At 43.7% G+C, this 27,758-nt stretch overlaps 1 protein-coding gene across 2 annotated transcripts in view; it reads left to right on the top strand.

The window, feature by feature from the left end:
* Nucleotides 1–16,259, top strand: part of AGPAT1 (1-acylglycerol-3-phosphate O-acyltransferase 1) — a 56,696-nt gene extending 40,437 nt beyond the window's left edge. For both annotated transcript variants that reach the window (XM_042450846.1, XM_042450845.1), the window contains exons 3-7: nt 6,341–6,474; nt 7,445–7,620; nt 11,863–11,958; nt 13,830–13,902; nt 15,105–16,259. In XM_042450846.1, the coding sequence (XP_042306780.1) occupies nt 6,341–6,474; nt 7,445–7,620; nt 11,863–11,958; nt 13,830–13,902; nt 15,105–15,247 (622 nt within the window). In that variant the 3' untranslated portion in view covers nt 15,248–16,259. The remainder of the gene's footprint in view (nt 1–6,340; nt 6,475–7,444; nt 7,621–11,862; nt 11,959–13,829; nt 13,903–15,104) is intronic.
* Nucleotides 16,260–27,758: the final 11,499 nt, after the last annotated feature.

The raw sequence follows: 27,758 nt of genomic DNA, 5'->3' as shown, positions 1-27,758 counted from the left end.
CTCATCAACAGATGCAACAGAGCACAAGGCTGCAGCTGAACTGATATTATTCCGCCATCTTTTACTGAGGCGTCCGCCCTTCAACCTTAAAAAGTAATTAAGATGTTGCTGTTATACTGCAATAGCAGTTTCCTTTATCAAATTAACCATTTATTTATTTATATTTCCACGTTTGACGCTTCCTGAAATTCAAGTTCGGCCAACTAAAAACAATCTGGAGTACAAAAAAAAAAAAAAGCATTAAATACAATCCTCTTAAATAAAATACAGTATCTTGGTATCTGCTGGGGTTTGGTTCCAGGACCCCCTATGGATACTCGTCCCATTAAATACAGTAACAGAGTAGAATGGTGTCCCTTACATAAGGGACACCTTACATAACTCTTTTAACCTTTGCATATTTAAACGTATTTTTATAATGTTTTAGATAATTTTAACTCTTTTTAAAAAATTTGTAATGTTTTTAACATTTTTTTTTGTCTGTGAACCACCTTGAGTCACTTCTGGGAGAAAGGCAGCATACAAATGAAATTAATAAATATAAATATAAAATGGCAAAATCAAGGTTTGCTTTTTGGATTTCCCCAAACCATAGATAGTTGAATCTGTGGATAAGGAATCTGTGGATGTGGTAGGCTGGCTGTATTAGTTTAAAACAATCACAAGCACATTAAAATCTACTAATTGCACTACCCCAACCAGTTTAAAAACTGAAAGCCTATTTAAAAAGGAAGCTCTAAGCTTGCTGGTAGAAGGAGAGGTGGAAGGGGGCCAACCAAGCCTCCCTTGGCAGAGATTTCCATAGCTCAGGAGCAGTCACCAAGAAGGCTCTCTCCTGGGTCTTCACCAAACATGTCTGTGATGGTGGTGGGACCAAGAGAAAGCCCTTTAAATATCTTAAAACTCCAGTAAGCTCATATAGAGAGATAGGGTCCTTCAGATAGCCTGGACTTAAGCTCTCTAGGGCTTTATAGGTCATAACAAGCATTTTGAATTGTTCCTGGAAATCAACCCATAACTGGTAAAGCTATTTCAGCATGGGAGTTATATGCTCCTCATAACTGTTACTGGTCAGCAGCTTAGCTGCCACATTTTAGATTTACTGAAGTTTCTGAACAGATTCTACTTTTACTTCCATGAGCTCAAGGTGGCTTTGAATTGTGTCTTTTTCTTCCATGAGCTCAAGGTGGCTTACACTTGGAGTTGTGCCTTTTTCATTCATGAGTTTAAGGTGGCTTACACTTTGAATTTTGTCTGGAAATCAACTGGCAGTCAGTGAAATTGTTTCAGCAAGGGAGCTATATGCTCCCTGTAACCATTCCCGGTCAACAGTCTAGCTGCAGCTTTTTGGATCCACTGAAGTTTCTGAAGAGATCCTACTTTTTTTCCCATGAGCTCAAGGTGGCTTATAGGCTTATATCCTCCCTGTTTTATATTTACAACAACCCTGTGAGGTAGGTCAGGCTGAGAATGGCTGTTCCAGAATTGCTCCCTGTAACCAGTCCCCCGGTCAGCAGTTTAGCTGCCACATTTTGGATCTGCTGAAGTTTCCGAAAAGTTTCCAAAGGCAGCCCCATGTGGAGTGTGTTACAGTAGTCCAAACAAGATGTATTCACGGTACGTGTTACCATGGCCAAATCTGATTTCTCAAGGAATGGGTGTAGGAATGGCATGCTAGTTTTAATTGTGCAAATGCCACTTCTGAAAACTAGGTGTCCAGGCTCAGGGTTAAGTCAAAAGAATATGCCCAAGCTACAAACCTGAGATTTCAAGGGGAGTGTAACTCTGTCTGGCTAAATCTCTGTTCCCTGATCCTCCTTCCAACTGACCAGGAGCACAAATTGAATTAAACTTCAATTTGTTTGCCCTTATCCAGTCCATTACTGACAATAGACACTGTTGCAGTACTTGAACAGGTTCCTTGGAGTCAGATGGAAAGTAGAGATACAGTTGGGCGTAATCAGTGTAAAATTATGATGTAACTTAGTTATGCCTAGATTATAGAGGGAAGGGACCAGTTACACATAATTTGTTTTTTTCCAAGCCCTGCCCAAGATGGGGGCTGGGTCCAGTTGCAGTGATCGCTTCAAAAGTAAATAGAGAGGAATGTAACAGAAGATGTTTAATATATTTAAACCTGGGGGTCTTGTTTGTGAATTGGTGAATCTGCTTGCCTGCTATTTATTTGTTTTTTTTAAATAAATAACCAAATTGGTATCACTCAAAACAGAATACAGTTAAATTTGATAATTTTAAAATCATTTTAACCTTTAAAAACCCAGATAATAAACTATCACATAGATTGGAAATGACTTGAAGGCACGCAAGAACAACAAAACTCTCAGGAGTTTTTTGCAGCAACTAGGGCCAAAAATGTGTATAAAGAATACAGTATTTGCTTGCCTCCCAGAAATCAAATCAGTTGGAGATGTGTTTTAAAAATATATAATAGCATATTAATGCACAAAAAAAGAAAAAGAAGAAAAAGACGAAGCAAAAACCACCAGCCCTAGTTTAAATGTTAAAAAAATAGTTTAAACAACAACAACTTTTTTTGTTTTATTTTAAACTAGCTATACCTGGCCCTGAGTTGCGGTAGCTCAGTCTGGTTAAATGGAAAAGAAAGAAAAGAGAAAGCGCACGTTTCTGAAACATTTAATTTCACAATGCTTGTGGGTATACAATATTTTTTATTGTACCATTTTCTGTGTAGATATAGAGATTATCTGGTTTGCCAGCTCTGCAACACACAACATATAATTGTCCATGTGAGAAGTAATCCATGTCTATATCTAAACTGCACAGTTCTAAAGATTGGCCTTGAGGTTTGTTGATGGTGATTGTAAACGCCAATCGAATATTTAGTATCGCGTGTGTTGCTGTTATGTCCAACAGATGGTGATGTTTTGGGGAGGAAACACATATTTTTACCTATCACAGGTGTGACATCTATATAATAGGAGGTATATGTATATCAAAACATGTGTGTATTCAAATGGAATGTTGTGTCAAGATTTCAAAGCAATCGGTGAAGAACTTTCAGAGATTTAAGATTCTGAACAAACATTTAAGGTACATTTTTATTTATATAGAAAGAAGATTGTTCTTTCCCCCTGCTAGTGGATCCAGGAAGATACAAGGCAACATTTTGTTGCAGGTTCTGATTCTTGTAAAGAAAGTACCAGTGCATATATTGAATTTAAATTTTATTCTCTCTCTGCCTCATCTGCTCATCTCCCATTTCTCTGCTGTTTGGTATATATGTGTGTGTGTGTGCGCACACACACACGCACACGCACACACACACACACACAGAGAGTCTATCCTGAATGGTTCCCTATGCCCCAGTGTTGAAATATCTATGTGGTCAAGCTGTGGTTTTCCACATGTTGCTGGGCTGCAGCTCCCATCATCCCTCACCATTGGCTGTGCTTGCTGTAGCTGATGGGGGTTGCAGTCCAGCAATCCTTAACTAGAAACAAGACTAAATTCTTAATAGCTGGCCATTTCCGATGTTCCCTCCACCCCATGATTCTGAACCTCTTTAAATTGGTTAAATGTTGGGAGTGCAAATCCTCATCGTAACAATCCTTGTAGCTACATCCTAAAGGAGAGTCCAGAAATGCATGGAGCTGTTTTGCTTTACGTTTAAAAACAAAAATGTATTTCTAGCAGTATTCCTCCCACCAGGAGCAGGTCTTTTGTAAAGCTAATGAATATTATTGAAGATGCAAACCCAAAGCACTGCCCACACAAACACTTTGGATTACAACAGGGATAGATCATAACAATACAGTATGTGGCTCTTTGGAAATATCCATTTCCCTTCTAGCTACTGTACTGTGGAGACTGCCCTCCATTTTCATGGGTAATCCATTCCAGACTCCCCCGTGAAAATGGAAACTTGCAGATATTCAAGTCCCATAGGCTTGAATGGGAATGTGTGCCCATGAGTGGCTGCAGCTGTGTGACATGGGTGCGTCCTCCATTTTAACCCTCTCCATTTGCTGCTAGTAAGCGAGGGTCATGGATCTGAAGTCCGTAAAAATGGAGGGGCAACTGTAAATTTAAGGAGTACTGGGAATCCTGAACGAGAGAATATTATAATCCCTGCAAATAAAAAAAAACAGTCTTGGGTTTCAACCCTGCAAATCCTGGCTCCACTCCACCATTGCTTTTAACTTTCTGAAAGGTATATGAGTAGCTGAAGTCAAGTAAAGATAAGGTTGCTATGGAGGCACCTTAAGAACATCAGAACTTGCCTTTATACTTGGGGCTCTTTTACACTCTGAAATTATAGCACTTTGATACCACTTTTATCTGCCATGGCAGCATCCATTTTTCACATTTTTTTATCTTTTTAATTGTATTTTATTCTTTTAACATGTGATTTGTTTTAAATATTGTAATAATTTAATTCCATTTTAATGTACCACTGGTGTAAGCCTTTAATTGTACTGTTTTTTTATTATTATTATTGTGAGCCACCTTGAGTCCCAGTTTTGGGAAAAGGGTGGGATGATGATGATGATGATGATGATGATGATGATGATGATTTTATAAGATAGGAAACCTGGAAATTATTCTCTTGATTGCTGAGTCCTGAGAATGGGAAGGAGGAAAAGCTTCCAAAAATTGGTTTTTTTTAAAAAAAGTGATTCGCAAACACTTTTTTTAAACCAACAAACACACAGAACTCCTAGTTTTACTACTTCTAAGACACTACTTCTGAGCAGATGTTTGTATTTGTTAACAGATGCTTTTGTGGGTGAACTGCTTTGCTTATTGCGAGAATATTATGCTAATCACTTACAGTCAGTGTTAATAAAACAGTAGTCATTTTCTGCACCTATTGTTTCACTCTCATTCAACCCATAACCACAGTGACTGGAGCTGGACTGTATATCTAAAACTTGGCTTTGTCACTCAAGTCATCTGAAGAAGAAAATTCAAAAGAGCTCCCAAAAGGCGCTGCAAAACCATTTAGCTACTTAAAGGAGTTTGTTGTTGTAGTTGTGTGCCTTGAAGTGATTTCCGATATGGATCTAAGACTCAAAGCTCATTTTGAGGGGGTGGTTCTAGATTTAAAATAGCATGAGCAATAATTTGAGAAGTACAAGTTGCAGTGAGTGAAGGTAACCTCTAGAACCATAGTGGCAAACCTGTGGCACACGTGCCTTCTCTGGCACGCAAAGCCATCTCTGAGGGCATGCGGCCAAGGACAAAACCCCGGCGCAGTAGAGAGGGAGGCCTGAGAATGCGGCTCCTTTTTTTGTGTGCGTGGAAGTGGTGCGCTCTGGGTATGTAGACAGTGGTAGCGATCCTCACTCCCATTTCCCAGTGGAGAACGCATTGCGAAATGGGAGTGAGGATTGCTACCACTGACTACTTTATCCAGAGTGCACTGTTTCCACACACACTCACAAAAAAGAGCTGTAAAGTGAAACTATCAAGGGTTTTCTTGGCATTTTTCTTCAGTGGGGGGTTGCTATTGCAAGCCTGAGGCTGAGAGAGCGTGCCTTAGGTTTCCCCCTGGAAGTCCTGCCCCTGGCAGCAGGTGACACCCAGTGTGAGAACACCACTGAGATTGGGCACTCAGGCTGTGCACACTGCTGCGAAAGGGCTTCCTGGGGGCAGAGTCAGGGAGTAACATCTACATGATGCATGCCCCAGCTCCACCCCCAGGTCACCATGATGCTACGCACTACATCACAGCACTCCTCTGGTGCTGCGTCCACACGATGCAGTGCCGAAGGAGCACCATAAAGCTATGGCACCGCGGCTATCGCACCCTGCAAAGGCCAGATCGGGGCCGTGGCGTGTGATTGCTATGGCCCTGATTTGGCTGTAAAAGAGGCGGCTGGAGGCCATCCCTTTAGAGTTGTCTGCACAGCCCCTCAGTCTCTAAAAGGTTCACCATCACTGGTCTAGAAGGAGCTCTAGCATTCTTAACATCATTTGTATCTGAAAGAGTTTGTTGTTGTGCATCTTTACATTGTTTCCAATTTATGGTGACCTTAAGGTGAACCTGTCACCAGGTTTTCTTGACAAGATTCATTCAGATGGGTTATTTTGCCATTACCTTCCTCAAACACTAAGAGAGTGTGGTGTGCCCAAGGTCACCCAGTGGGTTTCTGTGACCAAGTGGGTTTTCAAACCCTGGTCTCCAGAGTCGTAGCCCAACCCTCAAACTACTACACCATGCTGGCTCTGTCTGAAGAGTTTAGCTGGTGGTTTATTAGGAAAGGAAGCTGGGTGGTGTATTCCTCTATGGCTACAGTGAGGTGCAAAAATCCAGGATGCAGTTAATGAGTTTTCTTTTCTACTCTTTAATCTCCAGGATAATCCGATTCATGCTGCTGCATGTGAAATATCTGTACGGGATCAAGATTGACGTGCGGGGGATGGAGAGCTTCAACATCAAGGAGCCTTATGTGATCGTCTCCAACCACCAGAGTTCACTAGACTTGCTTGGTATGTCTGAAGGAAGGCGGTGGAGTGTAAGGAGACAGAAGGTCATATTACATATGTGTGTGTATCACAATCCATTTACAGGAAGACTTCTTTGCTTTGAAAATGCTATCTGATCCTGAGAGCTTTCAATTGGTTTAGAGAACCTCAGCTGGCTGTATTAATTTTGGTTATTGGGTTCTTCTGTTTAATCTGCATAGAAACAGTTCAAAAAGTATGTAAGGGATGAGAAACATTTCACAGGTGTTGAACCTAATTCCCTATCATCCAAACCTAGCACAGGTTTGTAATGGGATTTGTAAAGCTCACAGTTAATGCTGCTCAAGGAAAACTTGGAAATTTTACTTTTGAGGATTACAAATACCAGAATACCACTGGCTAAATTTTCAGGGAGATTCTGGGAGCTGTAACAGGTTTTCCAAGTTCTTCCCTAAAGAACGCCAGATTGGCAAAATCTGTATCAGATGTTAGGTTGAGTGAATGTGATATCTGTAAAGAGACATTTGCTTCTCTCTGGAGCGAGAGAAGGAATGTCTCTTCTAAATTTGGTGCTGGCAATCTATGGTTTTGGTAAGTATTTGTGTTAAAATAAGAAACTGTATGGAAAAGGAGGAAAATCTATACAGGTATTCAGGAATATTTAATCTGTCAAATGTTGTAAATTTTCCTTGCTCACAGTTTTACAGTCAGAAGACGTGACACAAAAAGAAAAAGAGGGGAGAAACAGGCAACCTCAGGCACCAGTTCTTAAATTTAATGAATAGGTCTTGTAATGACCAACCAGAATGGAAAATGTCCTCCCGGATTCAACCCTGAGCCTGGAAGCTCAGACTTCAGCAGTGGTTAGGAGTTCATTTGCATATCTATGCTTTTTATGTACTAAATGCAACAACGTACTCTGCCTAAGTCCAGAACACTATAGGGTCTCTTGTCCATATGTTGCTTTAGGTAATCTCTCTTTTTTCCCCTGCAGGGATGATGGAGATTCTTCCAGATCGGTGTGTGCCAATTGCCAAGAAGGAGCTGATGTACATGGGCACAGTGGGGTTGGCGTGCTGGCTGGGGGGCATCATCTTTATTAACCGCAAGAAAACGGACGATGCCATCAGTGTCATGTCGGAGGCTGCCCAAACAATGTTGAGTGAGGATGTGAGTCTCATTGGAGGAGTGGGTATTGTAGGAAATGGTGGGAGATCTGGAGGCAGCAGGAAGGGATGGGGAGCTCACCACTGCAACCTGGTTGACTCATGTATAACCAGCAGTGTGTGGCAGTAATAGAAAGATAAGAAAAATTCCTTTTCTTGGACTGCATCTGTGGGAATACCACCAGTCAGCATGTCTAGCTGGTGACTATTCTTGCATGGTGATTCTGGAAGCTGTAGTCCAGACAGTAACTTTCTGATACCCTCCAGCTCTTGTTGTATTGCAGATCCTGTCATCCCTGGCAATTGGCCATATTGTCTGTGCTGACAGGAACTGGATTCAAGCAGCAATTACAGTGCCTTTTAATTACAGGACAACTGAAGTGAGAGCGAGTTTGATGTCATGGTTTCAGTGTTGGACTAGGACTCTGGGAAATCTGGGTTCAAATCTCTACTCAGTTACGGAAACAACTAGGTGGGCAAGTCAGTTTTAGAGGAGAGCAAAAATACCATGTATGCTCACATATAATTGTATAATTTCGTATCTAGGAATTTCAGTCAAAAATTGTCCAAAAAACCTGGGTCAGTTTATCTACAGGCCATTGTAAATTTGTTGTTGTTATCTGCCCCCCAAGTTGATCTCGATTCATGGCGACTCTATGGATGAGACATCTCCAAGACCCCCCTGTCTTCCACTGCTCTTCTTCATTCCTGCAATCCCATAAAACCTGTTACCCCCTTAACAGAATCCGTCCATCTGCCATGTGTCCTTCCTCTGTTTCTATTTCTCTCCACCTTTCCCAGCATTATTGTCTTTTTCAATGAGTTCTTCCTTCTCATGATGTGTCTGAAGTACAACAGCCTCAGTTTGGTCATCTTGGCTTCCAGGGAGGTTTCTGGTTTGATCTGCTCTACGACCCATTTGTTTGTCCTTTTGACTGTCCATGGGATCCGTAGCACTCTTCTCTAGCAGCACATCTCAAACGAATGGATTTTCTTCCTATCTTCTTTCTTAACTGTCCATCTCTCATATCCATACATGGTTATAAGGAATACAATGGCTTGTTTGATTCTAATAAGATGGATCAAGGCGGGATCACAACCCAGTAAAATATACAACATACAATAATAACTTATGATAAAAATTTAACTACAGTGGACCTTTGCCTTATGCAGGGAATCTGTTCCAGGCCACCACCACCACCCCCGCCACATAAGGCGAATTCTGCCTATGGCAGCATGCGCGCGCCACAAGCACGCACCCCATTCATCTGAATGGGACACACTCCCCGCAGCTTGAGCGCATATGCTCAAAGCCACATATAGCGCGCCCGCATATAATGTGGGTGCGCTGTACTAATTCCATTAAAACAAGTTCTCATCCAAAGGGTCACCATGAGTTGGGGCTGACTTGAGGACAGCTAACAATAACAAAATATATAGTAAACCTTTGCTGAATAAATCATTGCAAGCAAACCCAAAGACAGGGACACCACCAAAGTCAAGAGTTGTCTTCAAGGCATACAACAGCATCAACAGTATGCCACTGGCTGTAGAAAACTAGAAGATGAACAATATTTCAAATCATTTCTGTGCCTTTATCATGGTATTAGATTCTTGGAATTATGGCCAAGGAGTAAAAGGGCCCCCAGCATTGCAACAACAGAGGAAGCAGCATAGGAAATCATTTCTCTGTGAAGAAAAAAAGCTGCCCTCCTGGCCCCTTAAATGCTCTCCAAAGTGAATCACACTGGTCTGTTACAGACTGCCAAAATAAAGCTGCTTCGGGTCTCTTTGGAGGTGTGCTATTTAAATGATGCATGGGTCCTAAGAGTCCGGAGGTCGTGCCAAAGCCACACTCCATTCCTAAGCACTGGAGTGCAGGTTTGGTGCAGCTTCTGGATTCTTAGGGTGCATGCATCATTTAAATAGCATACCTCCAAAGAGACCTGAAGCAGCTTTATTTTGGCAGTCTGTAACAGGCCACTGAGTTCCGGGATTGCATGGTCATGACATGTCTGTGTCTCCTCTTCTTTCCCCCCTTCTCCCCTTTATTATTCTAGAGCAGCCTGGTTTTTAAAAACTTTATTTTATTTTATTTTTGTGCATATGGGTGTTGTTGTTGCTGTTGCTGTTAAATCGTATTAGCATGACTCCGGAAATGCTTTAAAAAATAAAACATATACACAAGCAAAATGCATGCTGAGTAGGGCATAGGATAGGAAAGTGGGGTTAAGGACAAGGGTGAAAAAGAGCATGCAAAACTAGTGACAGCCCAGTTGTGCCATTGAACAGAGGTGCAATAGGGAGTGTGAAACCAGTATGAATGCATTTCTTTTAATTAACGAGATTGCAGTGAGAATAGGGGAGTCGTGTGATAAAGAAGATTTTCACATCAGCACTCACCGTGGGGTAAGCACTAGTAAAACATCAGTAAACTATTTAGGAAATGTGTGTGTCTGAAAGCCTGACACACTTCCTAAATGTCAGGGAATTGTCCCCTCACCTTCAGCGTTCCTAAATCGTTTGGGGAGCAGCAATTTCTTATGAACAGAAACTTTGTGTTTTCAGACACATGTGTTTCCTAAATGTTTTACCGGCGTTGTCCTAAGAAAGTACACACCCAAGATCTCTCTGCAGAAGAAAATGTATTTGCATTCTCTCAGACTGCAGAAAAATAGTGACACTGCAGGATTGGGATGAGGTGGAGGTTCTTCTGAAACTCATTACTCCCCTGTATGTATTTCTGATGCGGTGGTACAATGAAGACTGCATTGTTGGTGACTGCCAGAATTTGGACTATAACTCTGAGACTACCCCAGCCAGACTGTAAAAAGAAAAAGCAACAACAGAATTTCCAAGCTTTGGAGTTTACGTGGGATTTTGTGGATGATACGGATTGTTTCTGTTGTTAGTGTGCCATTGTTACTATTGCTATGTCATCCATGCTTCCTTTATGACATAATCAAATCTGGGCAGATGGCGGAGAGGCCCAATTCTGCCCTTTCTGCCTTTGCCCAAGGCAGGATTTGGCTCCCATAAAGAACTTCTATCTTTCTGTACATCCTGTGAGTAGGCAGGTATGTGGGAGCATTCCAGTTGGGCCACACCAGCCATTCACCCTAGAACTTGCTTTCTGTGCCCACCCTTGATTCTTAACTAAGAGGGTGACAATTGCCTCTGATCCAGGCCTGGTGCCAACAGTCAGCTTAATTGGCAAATGCAGTGGTTTCAGCAGGGCTTACTGCCTTCACCCCTGGCTTTGGTGCCACACCTGGCATCCTGTTAGTGGCATGTGCAGGCTCAAGTCAGCCTTGCCCCAAGATATGCCTCTTTTGGAAATTGGTATTCCTTTCTTCCCTTTGCAACTCCAAAGCCCCTTCTCTGGACCTACCATAAAAAGTTACTGCAGCCCTTGCCACAGCCATTTCATGCCTAGTGGAGGGGATTGGAAAGGATTTGGCTCTGTCCCTGCAGCCAGATGCAAAATGATTACATCCTTCACTGAAGTCCATTGCTGCCCCCTGGAGTTCTCAGCAGAGGATGTAATCCCTTTGCATCTGGCTGCTGGAACATAGCCAAATATTTATCCAATCCTACTCTACTAGGCACAGACCATTCTGTGGGCAGGGGGCTTCAGAAATTCTGTGGTAACTTTGGGGGTGAATGACCCCCAAATAGTGAATAGTCAGCTATGGCATAGTTCCACATGTAGAATTACTGTGCTACTCAGGTCCATACAGGATTGCAGCCCAAAGCACCATGGCATCAAGCAGAGCTGTAGATTCACACAGGTCTACCTTGAGTCACAGGTGATATGATGGTGGTAATAACAATAAAAATAACAATAAAGAAGCAATGTTATGTGTTATTATTGGCCTGTGTTGTTTATGCTGTTTCAGATCCACAGGGACACTGTGGGGGGCATCTACACTGTAGGAATAATGCCATTTTGACACCACTTTAACTGTCATGGCTCCATCCTACAGAATACTGGGATTTTGTAGTTTTACAAGGTCTTTAGCCTTCTCTGCCAAAGAGTGCTGGTGCCTCACCAAACTACATATTCCAGGATTCTGTAGGATAGATCCATGGCTCCTTCATTATATTCCTGTCATTATATTCTTTTTTAGAACTTTCTAAAACCCCAGCGAGGGGCAGAAACCCCTCCAGCTTGCATGTATGTGACCCATAGTTTTCTGAAGGCATTGACTCACTGCTTCTTTCTTTCTTCTGCTCTCCTCTGCAGGTTCGGGTCTGGGTGTTCCCAGAGGGTACCAGGAACCACAGTGGCTCCATGCTTCCCTTCAAGCGGGGTGCCTTCCATTTGGCTGTGCAAGCCCAGGTAAAAATGGGCAGGGATATAGCACTCCTTTGTGTTCAGCTTCCACATACCGCAAAAGCAAGGCTGGACAAGATGCAGATCTGCAGGTGCAGCTGGACTGCAGCTCCTATCAGTCCCCTCCCTTGGCTGTAAGGGTTAGGGGCTGGTGAGAGCTGCAGTCCAAGCTAGAATTGGAACCTTTAGAACAGTAGTTCCCACAACCTGGTCTGCTAGGTGTTTTGAACTTCAGTTCCAACAAGTCCATCTAGCTTGGTTAACTTAAGTCTACTTCCTCAGATGCATTTGGTGTCTGGAAAGGAGATAATTGAGTAGATGCATTCATCAATAATTAATTCATTAATTTAATCCTTACATTTTACAACAGCTTGCAGATCTATAGTGTCACAAGACCATTCTCCTCCCAAACCCCAGAGACTATTTCAATACTGAAAGAGGCTACTGTCTCTTTCAAAACTGCTGCTATGAACTATGAGGAGAATGGCGTGACACCCATACATAGATTTTGAACTTTATTGCACAGGGCTCCCAGGGACTGCTCTCAGAACAGAACGGAATGAGTGAGGGACGAGTGGCGGACACATTTTACTGCACACACAAGTCCCTCGCTCCTTCCGTTCTGTTCCCCATCCATTCCAGAGGATGGATTGGGAGCGGAAGAAAGGGGAATGGAACGAGTGAGGGACTTGTGTGTGCGGTAAAATGCAGCCCCCACTCGTTCCATTCCTTGCCAGGCTCCTTTTGGACCATTCTCTGTCCGTACTGGAGCCCTGTGTGATAAACTTCATAATCTTTAGTACCTTCCATAGTGTTGTTTGTGTTGTTTGTTAGTGCTTTCCCCAAACCAGCACTTTCTGGGTACATTGGACTAAAAATCCCGTAGCTTGACTGGTGGCTGGGAATGGTGGGATTTGTAGCACAACACATCTGGAAACCTAGGTGCTTTTAATTAAATGTCACCGGGGGAGCAGGAAAGATGTCATCATACAATCTTTTCCAAGCTTTGGCAGTGAGTGCTTTTCACCAACACATTTACCTCATTAAGCTTTTGTAAGGAAAGAGTAACTAATGAGCACACAACTTAAAATTTGATGAGTTATTGCCAAGCTTATGTCCTACCTCTCTTGGGAAGGCTCATGTATTTCCCCACCTGGCTCTTGGGAAAGGTTTCTCTATTCTCTCTACTCAATACCTACCAGCCATACATATGTGTTTCATGTAAGTTTTAGAATATTGGTTATTTCTACAGCTCCTTTCATATATTTGTGATTTCTTAAGCCAGTCTTCCCCAAACCTGGCCCTTCCAAACGATTTTAATTACAGGCCTGACCATCCCCAATGGCCATGCTGCTGGTATGATGGAAGTTGTAGTCCAGCACATTTCAGGGGAGGAGGCTGCTATGATCTTTTAAGGGCTTGTTACCAACACTTGTCTTTTTAAGATCATAACTAGCACTTTGAATTGTGCCCAGAAATGCTGTTCCAGATTCACAGGGGAGTCGTGTGTTGCAACAGGGGGGTTGTGTGCTCCCCATAGCAAGCACCTGTTAGTAATCTGTAGCTCTTTGGACCAGTTGATGTTTCTGAACACTCTTCAAAGGCAGCCCTATGTAGAGCACATTACAGTAATCTAACCGGGATGTAGAAGTGACTCTTACTTGTTTTTCTTCTTGAAAGCATTTAGTTAGTACTTTTCTAGTGTTTGGTCACTAGTTGAAAGAACTCAACCTCTTTGGTGTAAAGGTGAATAGAAATGGGTCTCAGTTGAAAGGTCCCCCCCCCCCCGTGTGTTGTGTGTGTTTGAGTGTTTGCTGAGCAGCCTGTCTTTCTTATATATTGAACTTTTCCTCTTTTTTGCCCCTTGTCCCCTTCAGGTTCCGGTCATCCCAGTTGTGATTTCATCGTATCGAGATTTCTACAGTAAGAAAGAAAGACGCTTTACTACAGGTGAGTCCAAAATTTAGGCCTTCTGTCTTCTGTCAACCTGCCTTATCATCAGCAGTGAAGGCCTAGTGCTAGTAATAACAAGAACAAAAATAATCGTAATTTTTAAAATTTCTTTCCAACCTCTTCTCAGTGCTTGAGGCGGGGGGTACAGCACGTTAAAATACAAAACGCAATTAAAAACACATAAGCCTACAGTTTGCAATACTATAAAACCATTAAAATAACTCTTAAGAGCGCATATACAAATTAAAAAGTCATGATTTAAAATCCATTTTTTCAAGTAACTATTGGGATGACAGCTAAACAGAAAGAACAGAGAAGTCTGGGGAATTGGAGCTGCTGTCATCAAAAAATTCTGGGTCTTGAGCCCTATCTGTCCTTTGCCACCGAAAGTGACCAGCCAAGAAGGGAAGGGTGTAGGCAACCACTTTGCCAATTCATGAGAGCAAACAGAGTGTGTGCCTAAATTTCTTGTCTATCAAGTTCCTTCCTCTATATCAGTCCTTCTCACTCTGGTCCTTCAGGGTTTTTTGAAATTAGCTCCCAGAAGACTCAGCTGGCACAGCCAATAGTTAGGAATTTTGAGAGTTGAAATCCCAAAGAAAGGCAGAACCAGAGTTTGGGAAGCACTGGTCAACAGCAGCATTTGGACCCCTGGAGGTCCCAGACAGCATGGATGGTGGTCATGAAATCTGGGAACTGGAGCCTAAAACATTTGGAACAGTGATTTGCAAACTTTGGTTCTCCAAATGTTCTAGACTTCAACTCTCAGAAGCCCCAGCCATGTTGATCACATGTCAGGAATTCTGGGACCTGACATTTGGGAATGACTGATCTGGAGCATCAAAGATTGAGAACCACTGCTCTACAGTATCCCTTGGACATCTCAAAGCAAAAATATAGGTGCTGTGACTCCCAACACCCTTTCCTTGCCCTTTCTCTGCATGCTTTTTTTCACTACCTGCACTTGATGAAGTATCTTATGATCTTCAAAAGCTAAAATGACAATTTTTGTGCCTTTTGGCTCACATAATAAAAGTATCACTACAAGACCGATTTTGGATTTTGTTTTACGATCAATGTGGCTACTCCTGCAAAATGTTTATGGTCATGTCTCTTTCCTTTCTCTCTTTCCCCTGCCCCCATTACAATGGGTCTCTTGCCATGGCTTCCGTTTCCGCTTCCTCTCTGTTGTGACGCAGGGCGCTGCACGGTCCAGATCTTGCCTCCCATGCCCACAAAAGGATTCAGTGTTGACGACGTGCCGGCTCTGACAGATCGGGTGCGCCAGGCCATGCTCATTGCCTTCGAAGGGCTCTCGGCAGAGCTGGGTGCCCCGCAGTGACCCCCCATCCTCCTCCTTTTCCCTCCAACTTCCGGCCCTAGAGTGCTACAGGGTGGGACTGGGAGCAGCACACGCCCACAGGCGGCCACGGAGATGGGGTCCGGATGGAAGAGGGTGATGCACCTACCCCAGTTGCAGAGGCAGGACCAGGAGCTATGGACTGGGCAGCGCGAGGGGAGCAGCCACACTACAATCAAGCATGGCAGAGGAGGAGGAGGAAATGATGATGGTGATGATGATTGGTTTACACTAGTGGGGGTGGGTGGGGCTTGACTTGGTCACACACAAACACACAAGGAGCCACGTGAGCGGAGTTGGTCCCAGCCACGCCCGTTGCCATCTTGAGTTTTGAACCAGAATTCTAGCCTCATCTCCCTTCCTGGTCTTCCTCCTCCCATCCCAGATCTGTCCTCTTGTGTAAGTGGAACGGTCCTTCCCAGCCTTCTCCTTGTTGCTGCCTCCTCCTCCTCCTCTCCCCCCGTTCCGCATTTTGTCGGTGTGAACTGTTCCATTTGAGCTTCTTGGACTCAACCACTCCACTCCCCGTCTTGGGGAAGGATATTATGGAGCTGTTCGACAGGCACTGTACAAAAACTGAAGCACTCCTTGAATCTTCAAAGAAGGAGCTGTGGACTGAGCTCATCCTCAGCCTCTGGAGGAGAGGGAGGAGATGAGACACAGAGGAAGGGGGGGTGGACATCAGTGTTGGAGTCACTGTGAATTTTGGAATGTGAAGTCGAGCGATGTCTCAAATTGGCGACACCCCAGCCTTTCAACCCCAGGGGCAAGTAGCTGGGGGGACATAAGGAAAGGGTGTCATTGAGGGATCTGCTCCATGTTGCCAGTAGGGGTGGGATGGGGAACACTGGACTTGGAATGAAGCCCTCCAGCCGCCTTAAGAGGGGGAAAGCTTGGACTGAGCTACCCAAACCCCCTGAAGACGGGTGGTTTCTGGTGGGGTATCCCTGAAGATTGAATGACTGAAGACTTTCAATATAATCATGGAATTGCTTCCCCTCTGCCAAGGAGGCCTAATGGTGTAGAGAAGGGTGGACTGAGAGAATGCGGGTTCTTTTTTGACTCCCACATAGACGGGGAGCAACTATTTTGGACATTGATGGGGATGAGATCATGCTGACTGCCCCATCTGAGCCTTGTTTAGGGGGTTACTATTGGCCTTTGGGGTGTGGGGAGGAACAGAAACTAGGGCTCCTGAGAAGGAGAAGGAAGAGTTGGTGGAGGGAATGCCTATCTTGCCCAACAGCCATGCTTCTTGAGGAACATTCACTTCGCCCCAGTCATCTCAGTGTTGGTGAAGAGCCTTCACCCCTGAAAATGTGGGAAAGGATGCACCTATTAATGAGAACTGGATCAATGTAGCAACCTCTCTGCTTTGCCTGACTGAAGTTGGCAGAAGGCAGATGGTGGGATATCCTACTCCCCTTTCCCCATTTTTGGCCAGTGGGTGCATGTGTCCCCCTTTGGTAGACAGTGGAGGAGAGGGAGGAAAGTCAGGAAGGGTTTGGATGATGCAAGGACAGCCTCTAGTTCATCACACCCTGAAAGGTGTGGACTAGAACTCCCATGACACTCACAGCCAGCTTGGTTATGGAGTTGTAATCCACCACTTCTGGAGATCAAGTTTGGGATGATAACAGGATTGGGAAGGGCACGTGGGTCTGAGTTGGACAGAGCAGGGGTCTAGGCCAGATTTTCTGGTGGGGTAACATAATGGGAAGAGACATTGGTGGTCCTACATCTTGCCCGATGGAGGGAGGGAAAGAGGCCAGGGCTCCTAGATGGCCCATGAACCTCCTACTGAGGTGGCCCAGAGTGATAGCCCATATCAGTCTGCTGCTTCTTCTGAGAATGGGACATTGGGATCAGGGACGTAGCCAAAGGGGGGGGGTTCTTGGGGTCCGGACCCCCCCCCTTCCATTAGAAAAAAGATGGTGTGTTGCTGCTGCGCGCGCCGCACTCAAGCCCCATTATAATGGTGGCACTTAGTCTGGACCCCCCCCCTTCCTAAACTCCTGGCTATGTCCCTGTTGGGATTGAAGAGAGGGTTCTGGGGAGTGGCAGATGGGGATGCTAGTGCCTTGTGGAGCAGAAGGGATTGGCCTGTTGTGGGAAACGGAGTGCCTGAGAAGCCATTTTGGGATGGAGCTATCCTTAGAGTAGGGAGGCACTGAGGTTTTGCCAAATATCCCTGTTTTAGGAGGATGGGGAACGCCTCTGCTTCTCTTCTGGCTTTATGAGAATTTTGCCCTTGCTATTCTATCCTCTGTCCAGTTGGAGACCCAGTGCTCTCTCCTCCCTGATGTTCTTCCTTGGGAGATGAGAGGGAGAGTGTTGACATGGGGAGGGGGGGGATGAGGACCGAAAGGGGCATCACCAAGTCCGTGTTCTATGACCTCCTGCTTTTAATAAAGACCCTCAAACAAGTCTCTCCTGCACTGCCTCTTCCACAGTCTCTTTTGCAGAAGATTTCGGGGTGGGGTGGTGTTAATAAAGTACATTCAGCTCTCCACATTTGCAGCTATGACTTTTGTGGATTTGTTATTCACAGATTTGATCAATATGTTCCTATGGATCTCTAGGTCCTCCAGTTCAATCTCGTGGCCAACTTTGCCAGAGGTTGTGCTGAGGACAGCAATTACTAGAACGAATACTTCTCTAGGCATTTGTAGGCCCACCAGCAAAACTCTATGTCAGCTTCTGGTGGATGTGAGTCTGCTGGAGGCCTAGAGATTCCTAGAGAGATGTTTTCTCAGGTTAATTTTAAATATTTGTGGTTTTTCCACATTCACAGGGGTCATGTGTTCCTAACCCCCACGAATGTGGCGGCCCACTGTAATACCCCGTTTTTGGTTTAGCGTTGTAATTCACAAGCAGAGTGGTGAACACTGGCAGATGAACTTTAACTCCCCATCATACCAACCAGTGGTCATGTCGCTAACCTGTTGGAATTGAGGCTCAGTTTAAGAGCCACAGATTCCTCAATTATGGATGACTGTGTAACAATAGCTGGAAACTTTGCCACCTCAACCTCCACCACCCAATATTTTGATGACAACTCTCACAGATCCTTCAATAGTGGATCAGGAGGTGGTGGGAGTTGTATGCCCAAACACATAGATTTGCTGCCTTGATGAACAGCATCGAACATCTGGCAGGTTAAGCAGGCCAAATGTTTTTGAGTTCAATATCTACTTTGTCACAACGTCAGAGACAGATTCCTCTGGGAAGACCACATGGTATGGTGGTGCTGGCAGATATGTTGCCAAGCAATGGGCACCTACAGGCCTTTGGTGTTTCTAACCTGGGATTGCATAGAAATCTTGTGATTCGTATCCATGGTCAGAGCTTAGAAAATGTACTGTTTGGGGAGGAGGAAATGCAGCCTTTGGACCATTGGCCACACTTGGGGTATTCATGGAATCCTAGAGTTGGAAGAGGCCCCAAAGCCATCAGTCCAATCCCACCCTGCCATCATGAAGATACCGTCAAGCATTCCTGACAGATGGCTATCCAAGCCTCTGTTTGAAGACCTCCAGACTCCACACACTCCAAGACAGTGTGTACCATTGTTGAACAGCTCTTCGGTCAAGAAGTTCTTCCTAAGTTTAGGTGGAATTACTTTTTCTGTACCTTGAATCCATCGCTCAAGGTCCTATTTTCTGGAGCAGCAGAAAACAAGCCTGCTCCATCTCCAATATATCCTTTCATATATTTAAGTGTGGTTATCATGTCACCCCCTTAATTTTTTCTTCCCAGCTAAGCATACCTAGCTCCCTAATCTCTCCTCACATGCATGGCTTCCAGACCGTTCACCATTTTGGTCGCTCTCCTCGGACAAACTCAAGTGTCCCAATCTTTCTTGAATTGTGCCCGAAACTGAACAGAATATTCCAGGTAAACTATCTTGAACTAGAAAATTGTAGTTCAAAAAAAAAATTACTCATCCAAACTCTGATCCATGGATGTACTGACCTCCATGCCTGTAAAGCTTCCTTCCAAAACATACCATCCACTTTATGAAAGGGATCTTGCAGCACCATTGAGACTAAATGAAAACAAGAAGCTGGTAGCATGAGCTGTCATACACTTGAGCCTACTTCCTCAGATGCCTAGGGATGCATCCACTTATGTTGCGCAGGCCTGTACTAAATTGGTCTGCTGGTTTCAGTTGCCCTTCAGAACAAAATCTTGCCACCTCCAGCATATTTGGAGGTGAAAGATTAACTAAAACTTCACTTTTAGAGATTTCAGAACCATTATATAGGCAAAGATGTTAAATTAGAATCGATTTATTACATGTCTGTCTCACCTTTGCCTTCAAGTCATACAGGAATGGTACAAATGATTGGATTTTCACCTCACTGCTTGCCTGCCCACAAAATCCTGTGAAGTAAGGGTTAGCACAAAAATGGCTCCTCATAGGGTATGATTTCCAGACTTCACCATTTTGGTTGCTCTCCTCTGAACACGCTCTAGAAGAAAGTCAGCACTAGGCCGTCAGCCAGCACAGAAGTTAGAAAAGTAAATGTTTTGGACTTCATTTTCAAAATCATGCTGGTTGAGGTTCTGGGTGTTACAGTCTCAAAGAGTGATGTCCCAAGCTCTGGGTTCTTATTCTCCAAAGTGGCTTGCCTGCCATCCTGGGAGCTACTGTTGCCTTTCCATTCACAGTGCTTGTCGGAGTTAAGGTCACAAGACAGTAGCCATGGGTTCAGATTGAGCGTCGTTCATCTAGTTTTGGAGTCTGCAATGCCTGGTCAGGGACTGGAGGAGGCCACAGGCCTGAGAGGGTGGAACAAGAAGACCTCGTGCAGGTAAAGCAAACAGAGCAAGAAAAATGGGAGAAGCTGCATTTCGAGAGTGGAGCTAATGGAAGAATAATTTGTTTTGTGAACCCAGAAAGAGGTGTTGCCAATGTATTCCGGTCTTACTGCACTGACCACTTCATAAGCTCAGGCCTGTGCCCTCAGGCTAGCAATACAAATATCACCATCCCTTACTTGTCCCAGCATAAGAGGGAAACTGCTACTGAATGTAAAAGTTCCTTTTCTAACTATTGTTAGCTTTAAACAGGGGAGGGCTTGCTTCTGTTTGCCGGCCATACTCAGATTTTTCCCAGCTCTCAAGAATAAGTTTTCCAAGCTCTGTAAGTAACCAAAGAAATCCCAGTCTAAAACGGTCTCCAGTGAACAATCCTTTTTAGATCCAAACATGCAGTATACATATTGTTTCAGCAGAACCCAAACTACCTCTTTTCCCAAACCAACTTCAATTCAAGTGTAATAAGCAACACTTCAACAGGATCCTGGACACTGTGTCTGCAGCATCAGGCCAAGCCCTCCTTCTTGTCCAGCTGCCTTATGGCGAGTGTTTCCTATTTCCCTCCCAGCATTTGGTCATGTTTTTTATTGTATTTCTCTGCCGTTAAATAAACTGCTCAGTTTTCAGTTGTCGCAGCACACTTCTTGCTGCAACAGCCTACAGGCCCGGCTTCATCTGCACCACAGAAATAATGCAGTGTAACACTGCTTAAATGGCTCCCATCCTATGGATCATGGGATTTGTAATGTCTTGTCGCACCAGAGCTCTCTGACCAATAGCAATAGCATCTACACTTCTATACCACTTATCGGTGCAGTCAGCACTCCTAAGTATTTTACAATCTGTAAGCCAATTGCCCCCAACAAACGGATATTCATTTTACTGACCTACGAAAGGATGGAAGGCTGAGTGGACCTTGGAGTCCCCTGGTGTCAAACTCACAACCTTGTGGTGCCCAGTGCCAACATTTAATCATTGTGCCACTAGGGCTCCCTGACAGAGAAGGTTCAATAACTCCCAAACTACACATCTCAGAATTCCATATCCTGAGCGACAGCAGTTAAAGCGTCGTGTACAAACTGCATTATTTCTGCACTGCAGATGCAGCCCAAGCAGACAGGTAAACAGTATGCACAGCTTTTAAAAAGTCACTGTTGGGCATGGGCCAATCACATTTGGCACAAATGGAGGCTTTTAAACACTGGCTGCCAGATGGAAAGGACAACTTTCTGAGAGGGCCTTGCAGTGCTAGAGAGGGAAGAGTTTGCCATTTCCTCCTCAGGAGTTACCTTGCATGCCCTCCTTTCTGCGTACAGCTTTTAAAAAGCTGCCTATGATATTTTCCCTGACCTTTTTGTGGGAGAATCAATTTTTAGTAGGGCAGTCCTCTCTAGTAGCCATCTCTCCAGTCTGATGCAATTTTTTAAACTGAATATAAAAGGGGAAATATTTTTTTATTTTTGATCCGCTGCTGATTCAGTAAGGGGTTTATCACACTGGGGTAATTTGACATTAAGAGAGATTAAAGTACATTTAAAGCATCCCACAAATAAAGTGAAAATGTGGTAATTGCACAAATGATGATCACATGCAATTGTGCAAATAAAGTGATGTCAAAAATGCATTGTCACTGAAATCTCAAAAAAGCAAAATTGCTGTTAATGTTTCTTTGTGACCACTTTAAGGCAGGTTTTGTGCAATGTCATGTTTTGCGTAATTACGCAATTTTTCCCGGATATTCACAGGATAAACTCCCGATCTCCTTCGTGTGATAAACTCATACGAGAAGTTCAGGGCTAGTGGGATAAATAGAAAAAAAAAGTGGGCTGTATAGGGACTTTTGTTGTTGTTGTTGTGTGCCTCAAGTCGTTCTGGACTTATGGCAACCCAAAGGTGACACCTCATGGGGTTTTTTGACAAGATTTGATCAGAGGAGGTTTGCCATTGCCTTCCCCTGAGGCTGAGAGCGTGTGATTTGCCCAAGGTCACCCAATGGGTTTCATGGTCAAGCCAGGATTGAACCCTGGTCTCTAGAATCATAGTCCAAACTCAAAGCACTATGCCATACTGGCTCATATAGGGCCTACTGCAGGTCATGTTTGGTCAGAGATTTCCCACCCCATCTGCAGTCCTTTGCTGGTTAGTAAAAGTCTCAGCACATGGGCACACTCTTGAAAGCCAATAATGGTGCATTCCTAGTTATTCATGAGTGGCTGGAAGAGTTATAGAGAACCTCTTTCTGGCCAGGAGTCTAAAGCTAAATAAATATGATAAACAGAGACAGCGTAGGATATGGAGAGAAATGTCTAAGAGCATGGTACTTTCAGACTGAAGGAGTTAAAGAGGAACTACGGGTTGAGTTACCTTAACAGGATGTCTGGCTGCATCAGAAGAAATAGTTCCATTTACACAGAGTGATGGGGGGGGGAAAGCTGAGCAACTACAAGGAGAGGCAGTGTGTTTGGGGGACGAAATTTCACAAAGAAATATACATTTTGGCAAGGAAACCACAGGTAGTGTGGGGCACTAAAGAAACAGCATGGCTAGTTAAATAACACTTTAGGCAGGGCATCTCATGTCTTTAAAATGGGATACAATTCAGCTATAATTACTCATTTTTAGATCTTCAAACTAAACACCTGCAATCCTATACACCTGTGAAACTCAATACAGTATAGAATTAAAAGATATAGCCATGTTAGTCTGTAGAATCTATACATTAGGAGAGATCTTGTAGCACCTTTCAGGCTAACTGAAGAAAGAAATTGGTGCATGAGCTTTCGTTAGACTTCAGTCAACTTCCTCAGATGCACCCCACCAAATGCATCTGAGGAAGTAGATGGAAGTCTACAAAAGCTCATGCTGCCAATTTCTTTCTTTCAGTTGTCTCAAAGGTGCTGCAAGATCTCTCTCGCTACAGTATAGTGTTGCTATTGAGCATACATAAAGGATTGTAATCTTGTGCCACCTAAAATACTTAACCATTGTGCCTTGTGGTTCCTTTCTTTCCTTTTTGAATTGGATGTGAATGATGCACTTCCAGCATATGCATTAATTAACCCTGTAAAGGCCTAATATCTTAAAGGCATCAGATCCTATCGACCCTGGAGGCTAAGCAGGGTCAGCCCTGGTTAGTAATTAGGTGGGAGACTCCCAAAACACCAGTGTCATAGGCTATATTCACGAGGTGGAACAGCGCAAAACCACATCTGAGTATTCCTTGGTTAAGAAACCACAGGAAATTCAACAGGCAACTGGAAGGCACATACATGTTACGATCCTCCCCTTCTGTGTGGTTTGCTCTCATTAGTGATGGGTGTCCACTAGCATAACTAAGGCATTAACATGAATTTTGAAAACGCGCAGCCATCGCATGGAGTTAGAAGTCAGCAGGCAGGCAGGCTTGCCATCAATCCCGCTCTTGAGTCCAAGGATGCAGGCATCACCGGGGCGATGTATAACCGAAGCCATTTTTACCATTTTGACAGGCACTGGGAGTAAAGGCATGGAAGAAATGTGGGTTTCAAGAAGCACGAAATAGATGCTCACTCCTATGTAATGTTGGATGCTGGAAGGAAGCTTGTCTATGAATCTTACAGGAATTTACATTATTTTAGTAGAGAAGGGTTTAAGAACATAGGGTGGGCTATGCAGGATCAGAGCAAATGACTGTGTTGTCCAGCATTCTGAACAGATGGTGCCCCAGCATACTAGTTGCTTGTGGAATGCTGTCAAGAGAATATGGACACAACAAGCCCTTCTTGCTGACCTGGCCATTGGGGAGAGACATGCTTCCTCCACAATAGAGGTTTCCTCTTGTCAACTTTGTCTAATTTCCCTTAAAGCCGCAAGAGCCCTTCTATACAAGACAGAAACATAGTTTGAAAGGGGCCTTTAGTTCACTGGAGAGAAAGCAGGATGGGCCATTGAGTCTAAACCTTTACCACAGCACGGATCTGCAACTACAAGCATCCCCAGCAGGTAGCTGTTCAGCCTCTTTCTGAAAACATCAGAGAAGGAGACACTACAGTTTGAGTATCCCTTATTTGGAATTCTGAAATACTCCCGAATCCATACTGGAACCAGAAGTGTTTGGGATTTCATATTTTATTTTTTTTATTGGACTTTGGATATTTGCATATACAGTTAGCCTTCCATATCCACAGATTTTTTAAAACCACGGCTCAAGCATCCATGTCTTTTAAAGATATTAATTCCAAAAAAGCAAACCTTGATTTTACTACCCTATTGTATTTAGTGGGATTTAGCACCCGTGGATTTTAGTATCCACAGAGGCCTTAGAACCAAAGCCCAGCAGTAAAGTTATTAAAGCATAAATTAATAAAATCAGGGAATGGGGGGGAGGAATTGTAAGTCCCTATAGGTTGAGTCTCCTTATCCAAAATGCTTGGGAACAGAAATGTGTGGGTTTTTGATCCCCTCCACCCCCTATTTTGCAATATTTGCATCTGTATAATGAGATATCTTGGAGAGGGGACCCAAGTCTAAACATGAAATTTGGTTATGTTTCATTGGCCTGTTACAGACAGCAAATAAAGCTGCTTCGGTCACAGTGGAGGTATGGTGTTTCAATGATGCATCGTCTAAAGTCCAGAAGCCACACCAAAGCCATGCTCCAGCTCTGGAGCATGGCTTGGTGTGACTTCTGGCTCTTAGGTGCCGCCTCATTGAAAAGACCATACCTCCACTGTGACTCGAAGCAGCTTTATTTTGGCTGTCTGTAACAGGCCTATACACGTTATACACATAACACAAAGGTAATTTTATGTGCATGTTTTAATTAATGTTCTGCATGAAAATGAAGTTTGTGTGATGAACCATCAGAAAGCAAAGGTGTCACTCTCTCAACTACTAATGTGGACCATTTTTTTTTATTAGTTTGGAAGGTCCTCCGATGAGTATATTCAAACTGCATACATGAAGTTATGTTATATAAAGATTATGTAAGATTCCGCTCCTGTTTTTATGCATTTGTTTATTAATTGGATTTATATCCTGCTTTCTCTTCAATGAACTCATGGTGGTTATCGTCATGCTTCATGCGTCACACTTTATGCAAGCTACAGGAAAAGAGATTCCACCTTAACATTAGGAGGAACTTTCTGACAGTAAGGGCTGTTCAACAGTGGAACACACTCCTTGGAGATAGTGGAGTCTCCTTCCCGGAGGCTCTTTAAGCAGAGACTGGATGGCCATTGTCAGGGATGCTTTGATTTAGAGTTCCTGCATGGCAGGGGTTGGGACTGGATGGCCCTTGTGGTCTTTTCCAATTCTATGACTTCCCCTTTCTCCGTTCTTCACAATAACAACCTTGTGGGATAGGCTGGGCTGAAGAAAAAGAGACAATGACGACCCAAAAATCATCACTAGGTTTATGGCTCAGGGTAGTCTCCATGTAAGTGTATTATGCAAATTGCTGCACATTTAATTGTCTTCACTTGACTGCACAAATTTGCATTGACTCTGCCAAAAATTAATCCATTACACCAAATGATGAAAGCCTCAATGTCTCCAAATGGTGTGTGGTGGGATACATTCAGCCCTCAGAGAGGGACTAGAACTTGCATCTCCCAAATCCTAGGCCACCACTAGCCACTACACACTGTCACTACACACACAGGGTGCTTTAAAGCTTACCTTTAGGTGCCTGAAATTAAATATTACCTCCAACTCTGACACCACATGATGCGAGGTGGTAGTGTGGGACCAAACTCCACCAGGGACTAAGACTTGAAAATGAGGATGATGATGATGATGATGATATTTATTTATTTATTTATTTATTTGAGACTAAAATCCTCCAACCTATCCCCATAATCCCCCCTGCATCCAAAGAATTCTTTAAGCAGCAGCATTCCAAAAAATTGGAATTTTCAAGTTCTGCCCGACTCAATACCTTTTAATACTCCATGGTCCTTTGGATACTCACAGTCTCCAGTTTCTCTTCAAGGAATAGGAGCTGGTCGCTGAGTGACTCCACCTGGTCCGTGGTACTGAAGGCGACTCCCCAACTCCTTAAGCTGGGTGGGTTCCAGGGGTGAAGGCCGGACAGAGATGGCACGTTCTAGGCGCTGTGGGTGAACGGGAAGGGGCATTTTAATGCCAGCTTTTTCTTGAAACAACAAAAGTTTTGCCAACCAATGCACACCTTCTCCAACCACCCTCCCTCCATGACATTTCTTTTTCAATAGGAACACAAAAACACTGCAAAAGGGGGTGCCCACAACCTAATTGTCAAATGCATAGAATTATGAGATATGTATCCAAGCCTTCTGGGTATTTGTTTGTTTGTTTGTTTTTTGGTTTTTTGGTAGGTGCTGGATCAATGGTCCCATCATCCCAGCCAATTTGGCTACTGGATGAGGTGTAAAGGGACCAGACAGAGCTGGAAGATGCCCAATTTGTCTGTGCCCCATTTTGCAATGTTTTGTATCCTGTCAGATATAGAAAAGATTGCCTAATTCTGTATCATGGGTGGGCAACCTGTGTTGTTTGCTGTTTTTTGCAGCTCTCATGCCTCCAGAAGTGCATTTCAAGTTCAAAACAAAATGGCAATGTGGTTCCCCAGCCTCTCAGTGTTGTTCTTCACATGCTATATAAATGAATGAAAAGCGATGTGACTGACTAAAAACTAATTTGTCTTCACCCGACAGAAAGTTTATAACAATGAAGGTCCATAAGCAAGTCACATTCTCAGCTTCAGAGTTAGCAATGGCCAAAAACCCATCTGAACAAAACTTGTCAACGAAAACTGCATGATAAGTGGAAATGACTTGAAGGTACTCAACAACAACCACAGATCAGCTACATGGGCCAAACAAACTTAGGGTCACCATGAATCCAATATGACTTGAGGCACACAACAACAATAACAACAACAGGTTCAGCTACATGCCCAAACATCTTGTCTCTTGTGTTGGGAACAGGATACAGTAAGGGTTTTCCTGTGAAATCTTGGGTGCAAGCAGGATGGTACAGGAGGAGGTTTGCATCAAGTCATTTAAGTATCAATCACCTGACTTTTGACGGTGACCAGGAAACTACTGTTAACCAGTGCAACTGTGTCTATGTGGTTGTAATATGCAGTGTTCTATCTTTTGTATGTGCCCAAGGTACAAAATGGATATGTAACGTGTATGGTGGTAGATTTTTTATTAGCTGTCAAGTCAACTTCAACTTATAGAATCATAGAATCATAGAATGGTAGATTGGAAGAGACCACAAGGGCCATCCAGTCCAACCCCTGGCAATGCAGGAGGAAATCCAAATCAAAGCATCTCTGACAGATGGCCATCCCAGCCTCTGTTTAAAGACCTCAAGGAAAGACTCTATTCACCTCCAGGGAGTGCATTTCCACTGTCGAACAGCCCTTTACTGTTATGACGACTCTATGAGATGAGCAATCTCCAAGATCCCTGTTCATCTACTGCCTGCTCAGTCTTGCAAACTCTGGGCTGTGCCTTCCTTGATTGAGTCCCTCCACCTGTAGTGCACTTTGTCTCCCCTGTTTTCCATCATGGTTTATCTTAAAGTCTTATTCCCCAGTGGATAAACATTGACAAAGATATTCAACCTTTAGAACAGAGAAAACCCTACATGAAAGTTGGAAAACTACCAAACCATGATGTAATTGGAAAGAGGATGTGGC

The sequence above is a fragment of the Sceloporus undulatus genome, chromosome 2 (genome assembly GCF_019175285.1).
Source record: "Sceloporus undulatus isolate JIND9_A2432 ecotype Alabama chromosome 2, SceUnd_v1.1, whole genome shotgun sequence".
Lineage (NCBI taxonomy): Eukaryota > Metazoa > Chordata > Lepidosauria > Squamata > Phrynosomatidae > Sceloporus > Sceloporus undulatus.
This window is presented reverse-complemented; position numbering and strand designations above follow the sequence as displayed.